Genomic DNA, 10,918 nt, shown 5'->3' with positions numbered 1-10,918 from the left:
ATCTAGACGACTTTTGTGTCGTAGTCATATGAGCGCTTGAGGTCACCTCGAAAGGAGAGTACACCATTAGGACTTGGCATCTTGAGCAAGAGGTACGGGTAATGTGGTACAACCATGAACTTGGCCAAAGCGGGTCGACCAAAGATAGCATGGTATGATGATTTGAAGTCAGCTACCTCGAACTGGATGAACTCCATTCGGAAATTGTTTGGGGTACCAAACATTATCGGGAGTGTGATCCATCCGAGTGGCAAGGCAGCCTTGCCAGGTACTATCTCGTAGAAAGGGATGTCAGTGGGAGTGAGTAGGCTTGTAAAATCTAGGCCTATCTTCTTGAGCATGTCTGCAAATATTATGTTCAATCCTACACTGCCGTCGATCAGGACCTTGGGAACTGTCATGCTAGCTATTGTTGGACCTAGGACGAGCGGGTAGTGGCCGACGTTAGTCATGCTAGTCCATTGATCTTTCCTGGAAAACTGGACCGAGTACTCGGACCAATTAAGGTACTTTGGTGTTGAAGGTTCTGCCGCCATGATATCCCGAAGAGCTAATTTCTCGGAGCCCTTGTTCGATGAAGTCGGTAGGCCCATAAAGATTACCGCTATTTGGCCCTTGGACTATTGGAAGCTAGGGTCAGCGTTGTCATCTTCATCTTTGTTGTTATCAGTTTTAGCCTTGCCTTTGTTGGTTTTGGCGTAGAAACCCAATTCTTGGAGTTATTTGCACTTGACTGCCATGTGCTTGGCGTTCTTGTGGAAAGGGTAGGATAGATTCTTGAGGTCTTCGAACTTCTTGTTATTATTATTAGACTTTTTAGATCTATCCACGAAAGCAAGGGTGTTATTGGGTCCTCTCTTTCTAGCGGATTGTCCACCCTGGTTGTTTCTGGGGTCATAACTTTTGTCTTGTGGGCCGCGTAGGAATCGTTCGCGAATATGCTCTTCAGATGCAATCATCTTTTGTACTGTACGTTTAAATTCCATGTGATTTTGTATGTTGCGTATTTTATATATTTGAAGTATATGGTCTATTATTTTTTTAATGTATGAGTACTTGGATCATTTTTTGTACTAAAGAATAAAGAAGCTAGATAATGAAATAGTTTTATAAACTATGATATATGCAAATCAGGAAGAGAACATCCCTAAGTTTGTAGGAATGCTGAACATTCTTAAGTGCACTTTATGTATTTTAGTTTGCTGTATTTAATGAATAATAACCCCGTGTTTAAATATGTGCGTGAATATTTTCTATTAAACTCCATCATAGCATACATGAATGGGCCTCCACTTGTAGTTGGAGATACATGAATTTTAATTATTTTAAGCCCATAATAAGGGATATTTTTTGAAGTATGCTATTAAAGATCTAATATTGGCATTAGGGGTAGAGAAAGCCTATTTTGAATGCCAAATATTATTTTCATAGAAGAAAAATGATTTTAAGAGAAAAATATTCCTTGAAGCTTGAGGCAGGAATAGTATCACACACTAAATCAAACAATAGTTTGACTAATGCTCTTGTGAAGCATGAAGCGGAGCACATGCCAGATATTTTTGAAAATAAGAGGAGTAACTTGAAGTTATAAACCAGAAGTTGTGTTTACTAGTAGTAAACTAAATGTTGTATACTATTAATCAAAATTCTATGAGGACGCCTATAGATTCCAGTTTAGTGTATACTTGTTAAATAGAATTAAAATAAAAATCCTCTATTCTCATGAAGAGAATACCTCATAAAGAAGGTTAAGCACCTCATGAAGAGGATCATCATGAAGATGAAATCCCACGCACTAAGCGTGCGCATCATAGTGTTGGGTACGCAAAACAATAAATTATCCCTTATTTGGAAAATGCCAAAGAGATAGAATAATTTCACATTATGAGAGTATTGAGAAAAAATAATAGTTGTCGACAACGCTACCTCTTTAGTTGCAAGGCTTTAGAAAATAAAGTCCATGACAAAGTCGCCTGTATTGATTATATCGGGTCAATGAAGAAAATAATTGAGGTTGAATCTCTTACTAAGAAGAAATAAATGTCATGCTATATGTCTGGCAAATGAAATTAATGAATATAAAATATGCATATAATAAATGGATTATGAAGATCCAGATAGTTCCTGAAGAATATAAATCACAACATATAAAAATCTCATACTATGTATTAAAAAGTCTAAGGTAGAATATATTTCTGAATGAGTATTAAAGTCTCAAGAAGAGCATGTCCTAAAAGAAAAAGAGTCATTGAACGGCTTTGTAGTGGATAACACTATTTCATTATGTATATCATATAATAATCTCTCATGTAGTAGAGACTATATCTCATAGAAGAGAAATGTTATTCGCTAAGAATGAGAATATCCTTGAAGAAATTAATCCACAAAGGATTTACCAGTCGATTCTTAAATAAACGCCATTAATCCCTAAAGTGAATATAGACCCAAGAGAAAGTAAATGAGGAATCATAAATACCATGAAGGTGTCATATAAACACTTAGAAAGTGTATATTGAAAAGCTAGCATTAAAGTGATGATATCCTCTAAATACCAAAGAAGGTATAAGAATAATGGTGATGTTGGCAATTGAATTATCCCCTAAATGCCAAATGCAAGACTGGATTTATTATTTAGTGGTACAATCAAAATCCTAAAGATTTGTAGAATATATAATTTGAAAATCCACTAAGAAAGAATTATAAGCATTCAAACTCTAGTATAAGTTTGATGCACTGTCTAGAAGATATTGAATATTATAACTTATTTACCTCCATAATCCTCTGAAAGAATTTATTACCTTGAAGTATAAAATTTATTTGTTTTGCACAACTAAAAAGTGGTTAGTACGCATGAAGCATATTGCTCTTGTTTTTCCCATATAATTCATAGAAGAATTATAAGTCAACTTTTTGAAAGATATAGTATTGTGGTACTGCATACTATTAATTAAGCACACATTTATGAAAAGTGTAGTTTGAGCAATGAAGTTCAAAATTTGGTTTTATGAGGAGGAGCAATTTGATTGAATCTACCTTGAAAGTAATTAAAACCACTAGAATCACAGATCGAGTAGATCATATTTGCTAAAACACTGAAGTTTATGAGTAGATTATGAAGATCAATATCTATCATGAAGAATAGAATATCCCGAAGAATACATGGCCAAGAAGGTTAATTGTTATACTCTTTTTCCCTATGTGAGTTTTTGCTTAAAGGTTTCTCACACAAGGTTTTTAATGAGACAATATGTGCAATACAATTAACAAATACGATGTACTCTTTTCTTCAAGAACCGTTTTCCTATCGGATTTTTGGATGTTTTTTAATGAGGCATGTGCACATCGTGGTAATCGCTCAAGGGGGATTGTTGTCATACGGACTCTATCCTAGAAGAAAGGGGAAGATTCTAATCCTAGTCTATTTATATGTGAGCTCTTACCAAACTCTTAGACCTTGTCATGACTATATACGTAGGAGCTCTATGTTGTAATCACAAATATTGAGAGAAATAAAAAATAGTCTCCCTATCTCTTGTGTCTGTGTTCTACTTTTATCTACAATGTTGATCACGAGAGATGGAGAGAAAAATATTCTAACCGCTGGCAACATGTTTTATAACAAAATATATTTAAAAAAGTCAAAAATATTTTATAATTTGGAGCGCAGGAGAATGAAAGTTTTTGGATGAAGGAAATTCTTCACAAAATTATGAAGAGATTGTGGAATATTCCGTTTGACTCACACTAGCAGTCTATTCCGGATTCGTTGAACTGACGGGTGGGTCCCACACCGTCGGTGACCCTGCGTGCTCACCTAAATTGCTCAGGACACGTCACCAGCATCTTCTCCACGGCGTCCCCAGTAAAATGTCCCCCGAAAACCCCCACCTCCGTTTCCTCCTCTTCCTCGCCGTCGCGGCCGTCGCTGCCGGCGGGCCTGCGGCGGGCACCACCCTTACCGCGTCCCGCTCCGGCCACCAGATCAAGATCCGCTGGACGGGCCTCCCGGCCCCGGACGGCCTTGACTACGTTGGCATCTACTCGCCGCCGTCCTCCGGCGACCGCGACTTCCTCGGCTACCTCTTCCTCAACGGCTCCGCCTCCTGGCGCGGCGGCTCGGGGGAGCTTTCCCTCCCGCGCCTTCCCACCCTCCGCGCGCCCTACCACTTCCGCCTCTTCCGCTGGCCCGCCAACGAGTACTCCTACCACCACATCGACCACGACCGGAACCCGCTCCCCCACGGCAAGCACCGCGTCGCCATCTCCGCCGACGTCTCCGTCGGCGACCCCGCGCGCCCCGAGCAGGTGCACCTCGCGTTCGCAGATGGGATCGACGAGATGCGGGTCCTGTTCGTGTGCGGCGACCGCGGGAAGAGGGTCGTCAGGTACGGGCTGCAGAAGGAGGACGAGAAGGAGTGGAGGGAGGTGGGCACGGATGTGAGCACGTACGAGCAGAAGCACATGTGCGATTGGCCGGCGAACAGCAGCGTCGCCTGGAGGGATCCGGGATTCGTCTTCGACGGCCTCATGAAGGGATTGGAGCCCGGAAGGAGGTATTTTTACAAGGTACTGTGAATTATCCTCTGCTGTAACTTGGAATGGTTCAAATTTTCTGATTTTAGTTACAATTTGGCTCTGTATCAGTTTTTTAATAAAAAAAACAGTATTTTACTTATGTAAGTAAATTTTGTCCCAAAGAAAAAAAGGTACTAGCTCCTCTCAAGCCATACATGCTGTAGCCTAAATGTTACAGTTGGGTTACCTGAGGCGCACAAGGGTTGGAATTAATTGTGCTTTATAGTGTGCTGGATGGATCATTGTGTTCCTAAGATTAAATTGTGTTGATCCAGAATTAGCGGCATAGTAAGATTTGTTGATTCAGCATCAGCGGCATAGTAAGATTTTATTGGTTCAGCATTGGTGACATAGTAAGATTTGTTATTCATTAGTTAAACAGTTCCTAGTGGAGATATCTGAAGTACTGTAGCTATGTGTTGGGAGGTTGCAGGAAAAAAGATTGAATTTTGTATTCAGCATATGTGCCATAATAAGGCTTTGATTCTCAAGTTCTGTGATCTTGAAAATATGCACAGTGAGAGTTCTTTAAAGAAAGGAGTATTCTCACTTGCTAACAGTTTGTCTGTTGTCTTATAACTTGTTCTTAGGTTGCTGCTTCACATTAGTTGTATGCATGTACTGGTAGTTGCATATGTAAATTCTCATTGGACTGATTTTGAAATGTTCAGAATGTACTTGTATTACTTAGTTGCAAATATGGTCAGAAATGCCAATGTACCCAATAAAAGTAGTGTAGTTAACACTGAATGCTAAGGAGGTGAAGTTGGTGTAGTGAATATGAACATTTCAAGCCTTGTATACTGAATCTTGAAGTGTTCAGCATTGACTTGATGTACTACAAAATAGCAAATAGGATTCAATGCAACCAACTGTATTGGTGTAGCTAGCACTAGCACTTGAAGTATGATCTATGAGCATTCCATTGAAGAACTGAACTTAGTATATTCATCCCTGAACCGTAGGTTTCTGAGAATTTACTAGATCGTTAGAAGGCTCCGTAAGCACTTAAATATGACCTATGAGCATTCCATTGAAGAGCTGTAGTTAGTATACTGTTGCCTGAAGTGTAGGTTACTGAGAATTTACTAGATTGTCGGAAGGCTCAGTAAGCATTTAAGCACTAGTACTTCTGTTTGAGTGAAGAGTTTGTACATCAGATCTTTTATTTGGAAATAGTAATTCTTTAAAATTTAGATTTTTGTTCTGAATACTGGAACAAGGATCCAGTTTTGTGGGGAGTTAAACACCACTGGCCTTTTTCTGTGTGAGCATGCTTTTTATATATATTCTTCTCAATTATTAAATTTAATCAACTCAATCATTTTGGCAGGTTGGTAGTGACACTGGAGGATGGAGTGAGATATACAGCTTTATTTCACGTGATAGTGAAGCCAGTGAGACCAACGCATTTCTGTTTGGTGACATGGGAACTTATGTGCCTTATAACACCTACATTCGCACACCAGATGAGAGCTTGGCCACTGTAAAGTGGATCCTCCGTGATATTGAAGCCCTTGGGGATAAACCTGCCTTCATTTCACACATTGGGGACATCAGCTATGCTAGAGGTTATTCTTGGGTATGGGATCATTTCTTCAGCCAGATTGAGCCTATTGCTGCCAATACCCCATACCATGTCTGTATAGGAAATCATGAGTACGATTGGCCATCACAACCTTGGAAACCATGGTGGGCTACATATGGAAAGGACGGTGGGGGCGAATGTGGGATACCGTATAGCGTCAAGTTCAGAATGCCTGGCAATTCTATCCTGCCTACTGGTAATGGTGGCCCAGACACCAGGAATCTTTATTACTCCTTTGATTCAGGTGTGGTGCATTTCGTCTACATGTCAACCGAAACAAATTTTGTTGAGGGCAGTGATCAGTACAACTTCTTGAAAGCGGACCTTGAGAAGGTGAACCGAAGCAGAACACCATTTATTGTTTTTCAGGGCCACCGCCCCATGTACACCTCAAGTGATGAAACCAGGGACGCAGCCTTGAAACAGCAGATGCTCCAGCATTTGGAACCACTGCTGGTAACATACAACGTGACCCTTGCACTATGGGGACATGTCCACAGGTATGAGAGGTTCTGCCCGATGAAGAACTTCCAATGTGTCAACACTTCATCAAGCTTCCAATACTCTGGTGCTCCTGTGCATCTTGTGATTGGGATGGGTGGGCAAGACTGGCAACCCATATGGCAACCGAGGCCTGATCACCCAGACGTCCCCATCTTTCCACAGCCTGAGAGGTCCATGTACCGTGGCGGTGAGTTTGGATACACAAGGCTTGTAGCAACAAGGGAGAAGCTAACATTAACCTATGTGGGGAACCATGATGGGCAAGTCCATGATATGGTGGAGATATTTTCCGGCCTGGTATCTAGTAACAGTAGTGTTGCTGAGGCGGTGGATGATACTAAACATGGCACAGGAGTCAGCACCGTGCGAAAAATATCTCCGTTGTACTTGGAAATCGGAGGCAGTGTAATGCTTGCACTGCTCCTGGGGTTTTCCTTTGGATTTCTTATCAGGAGAAAGAAAGAAGCTGCACAGTGGACTCCAGTAAAGAACGAGGAATCATAATAGTTGCCAATTTTTGTTCAGTCGTTAAAGTGATTGTGGACGTTCTTTGTAGTTGAACCATTTTTGTTTTATGATCCTGGCTTTCTGTATCATCTGCCTACTTTTGTTAGCAGATGCGCAGAATCTTCTGAGCTTCGATTTCATACTTAACAAGATAGATATCTGTATCGACAATATCATATTACATGTTGGCAGTGGTTAACGAGATATCTAAATGGGCATATTTAGAGGTCAAGCATCGCCGCATCACCACACCTGCTGTGTATTGACGACCTTGCAAAGTGGGAGCAGAGACGCCATCCGTGACCAAAACTTGCAACCAGCCAATATCTGAGGAGCAGGAGCAGTGTGCCTGCAGGTCCATCGGCGGCGAGATGGTGTCGATGTCATCCAAGAAGGTGTGCGTGATCGGCGCCGGCGTCTCGGGGCTGGCTTCTGCCCGCGAGCTGCTCCGCGAGGGCCATGACGTGACGGTCATGGAGCAGAGCAGCAGCGTCGGCGGGCAGTGGCTGTACGACCCGAGCACCGACGGCGGCGACCCCCTCGACGCGGCCGGCGCGCACAGCAGCATGCACGCCACCGTCCGGCTCATCAGCCCAAGGGAGCTCACGTGCTTCTCCGACTTCCCCTTCTTCCCCAGCAACGACGGCACCGGCGACGCCCGGCGGTACCCGGGGCACGCGGCGTTCCTGAGGTACATCAGGGACTTCTGCGACGCGTTCGGGCTCATGGACGTCGTCAGGCTCAACACCAAGGTCCTGCACGTCGGCCTGGCGGCGCCGAGCGCCGCTGACGACGGCGGCGTGAAGCGGACTGTGAGGTGGTCCTCGAGACATGGTGACCGTGAGGGCGAGGTGGTCACCACGGAGGAGGTGTTCAACGCCATCGTGGTCGCCGTCGGCCAATACACCCAGCCAAGGCTTCCAACCATCACCGGTCGGTACGTTCTGACCTCTCATCGATTGCCGTCGTGACTGATTGCAAAGGATGAATTTGTCATGTTGGTCAACGGATCGAGCTGCTAGGCATGGACAAGTGGAGCAGGAGGCAGCTGCACTCCCACTGGTACCGAGTCCCGGACTCCTTCCACGGCGAGGTGGTGGTGGTCGTGGGCTTCCATGAGAGCGGCAAGGACACCGCGCTGGAGCTCTCCAGGGTGGCGATGGAGGTGCACGTCAGCGTCAAGTCCATGGAGGGCGTCGCTCCCGGCGTGTCCAAGGCTGTGTCAAGGCACCACAACCTGCACCTGCACCTCCAGGTGGAGTGCTTGTGCGACGATGGGCAGGTAATGTTCGCCGACGGCTCGTGTGTCGTCGCCGACTCCATCATCTACTGCACTGGGTACGAATTGTCGTTCCCGTTCCTGGACACGGGCGGGCTGGTCACCGTCGACGACGACCGCGTCGGCCCCCTATTCGAGCACACCTTCCCGCCGGCGCTGGCGCCGTCGCTCTCCTTCGTGGGGTTGCCCAGGCTGGTGCTGGTGCCGCTGTTCTACGAGGTGCAGGCGAGGTGGGTGGCGCAGGTGCTGTCCGGCCGGAGGCAGCTGCCGTCGTCGGAGGAGATGATGCGCTCCGCCGAGGAGTACCACCACGCCAGGGAGAAGGCCAGCGTGCCCAGGCGCCTCTCGCATGCCATATTCTTCGACTTCGAGTACTGCGACGAGTTCGGGGAGAAGCACTGCGGCTTCCCGCGGATGCCGGAGTGGAAGAGGGACCTCCTGTGGTCGGCTGTCGCACGCATGAGGGACGACGACATGGAGACCTACCGTGACAGCTACCACGACGACAGCGACCTAGTCCTGGAGGGCCTGTGCTCAGAGGGCTGGCTGCCTTGGACACCACAAGAGGAGGTCGGCCAAGATGAAGACGACGGCGTACCAGAGCTAGCCACAACCACCGACACGGCGACACAGACTTGTTGCATGCATATTCGATCTAGTCGTGACGTTTTGGGAAACAAGTACAGATCATAGTCATCGAATGATTGAAGTGGTGGCATAAAACCGCGAATTGATCAACCAAACTTATGGTTAGCGGAGTTATATGTGTTTTATCAACACCTTATTAAATATAAACGAGTGGTTTGCTTGTGAACTTTCTTAACCTATCGCCGATTTTTTTTTAAAAACACCCTCAATCTCAAATACAAAAGAACCTACCCCTTAACTTTCCTAATAAATTAGCGAACGAGCCGATGGCTCAGTGATAGGGCTTGCTCAGTGGAGCACCCACGGCCTGGGTTCGAGCTCCACACTTTTTATTTTCTTTGTAGCCTCAAGCGCTAAAGTTCCACAATGGTCAATGTGTGCCCGTCATGTGTTTCTTTAGATATATATAGGTGTAATAGGCCCAACTTATGCACGGTGTATTGTGTGTGATATGAGTTTGTGCAAAGTTCATAACTTGTACTTGAAGTATTGAGGCATAAAAAACGAATAAATTACTCTCATAAAATAGTTCATAGTGGTTTTGATGGTGGGTTTAGTTAATGTCTTTAGTTTTTTTGTCACACCATCTTTTATTGAATTTTAAGCTCCTATAATGACCTCAAATGAAGAAAATCAACAATAAAATTTTAATCTATTGAAGCACCACAAATTTGGTATAGAGCGTGTCTCCATCCGAGATTGTTAAAAAAAAAAGAAATAACTAGAGAACTTAAAACAAATATTTTAACCTCTAAATGATTTCAAATAAAAGGATTTTCAACCATAAAGTTATAGACCATATTGAGATATGTAACTTTGGTATAGATCATGTCAATGTCCGAAGTCATTGGAAAATGTAAACAAATTGAATTTTAAAATGCTAAAAACTAAAATAGATATTTGAGCCTCCAAGGTCGTTTGATTTTTTTTTTAAAAAATGAATTTCAAAATTGAGAATTTTTAAAAATAATATTTGGGTCTCCAAATGATCTCAGATTGAAAAGTTATTAAGAACAAAGTTATATATCACATTTAGAACTACAATTCTGTTATATACCATATCAGCATCCTGTCATATGAAAAATTTAAGATTTTGAATTTAAAAATCTGATAAGCATCTACCGTGTTTTCATAAGAAAAAAAAACATGATAGGAGTGAAGCGCAAACGTGCGCGTTAAATAAATGTGCATGTCATGCGTATGAGCATCTACCGTGTTTTTCATAAGAAACAAAAAAAACATGCTGAATCTAGTTATTTACCTTCAACAATCCGTTTACACTGAAAATTAGGCTCGATTTGTAGACGGGTAGAACAATAAGGTGAAAACGAGCCCAACTTAATAATTTGTACTCTCTCCGTTTTAGTCATTCTAGGTTTGTCCTAAATAAAACTTCTCTAGTTTTAGTTTTAGTTAAATTTATAAAAAATAATATCTATATATATACCTAATAATAAAGAGGCAAAATTTTCTTCTCTTTTTTGGTCCATTTATTTTGGTCTGACCCTTCCTAGCTACTTCTACACACCCTCCTATTTTATACATATGCCGGGCTAAGAATCCTAATCCTATTCAAATAGATTCTATAGACCCTAAGCTGAATAAGAATCCTAATCATTCTACGGATCCTATATATATACATATATATACTTAATAATAAAAATATAAAATTTCTCTCCACCTATTTTTTGGTCCAGCCATCCCTTAACTAACTTTGTGAATATGAAAAACCGCCTATAGCATTCTCTTTATATAACTAGGAATCATAATCTAATTAGATCTCTCCGATTTCAGATGAATAGGAACCTTAATCCAAA

The 10,918-nt window shown here is 42.8% G+C and overlaps 3 protein-coding genes across 3 annotated transcripts; 2 read left to right on the top strand and 1 right to left on the bottom strand.

Moving 5' to 3' along the window:
- Positions 1-2: 2 nt before the first annotated feature.
- LOC136550710 (uncharacterized) lies at positions 3-536 on the bottom strand. Its single transcript, XM_066542313.1, has one exon. It carries the CDS (start codon positions 534-536, stop codon positions 3-5), a length of 534 nt encoding a protein of 177 aa, XP_066398410.1.
- Positions 537-3,863: 3,327 nt separating this feature from the next.
- LOC136549308 (probable inactive purple acid phosphatase 2) lies at positions 3,864-7,355 on the top strand. Its single transcript, XM_066540549.1, has 2 exons — positions 3,864-4,566; positions 5,909-7,355. The coding sequence occupies exons 1-2, from the start codon at positions 3,868-3,870 to the stop codon at positions 7,169-7,171; spliced, it is 1,962 nt and encodes a 653-aa protein (XP_066396646.1). The 5' UTR covers positions 3,864-3,867; the 3' UTR covers positions 7,172-7,355.
- Positions 7,356-7,409: 54 nt separating this feature from the next.
- LOC136549309 (flavin-containing monooxygenase FMO GS-OX-like 8) lies at positions 7,410-9,265 on the top strand. The gene is made up of 2 exons (XM_066540550.1): positions 7,410-8,107; positions 8,197-9,265. Exons 1-2 carry the CDS (start codon positions 7,546-7,548, stop codon positions 9,144-9,146), a joined length of 1,512 nt encoding a protein of 503 aa, XP_066396647.1. The 5' UTR covers positions 7,410-7,545; the 3' UTR covers positions 9,147-9,265.
- Positions 9,266-10,918: the final 1,653 nt, after the last annotated feature.

Source organism: Miscanthus floridulus, chromosome 4 (genome assembly GCF_019320115.1).
Source record: "Miscanthus floridulus cultivar M001 chromosome 4, ASM1932011v1, whole genome shotgun sequence".
Lineage (NCBI taxonomy): Eukaryota > Viridiplantae > Streptophyta > Magnoliopsida > Poales > Poaceae > Miscanthus > Miscanthus floridulus.
The sequence above is the reverse complement of the archived record's forward strand: the minus strand, read 5'-3'. Positions and strand labels throughout refer to the sequence as shown.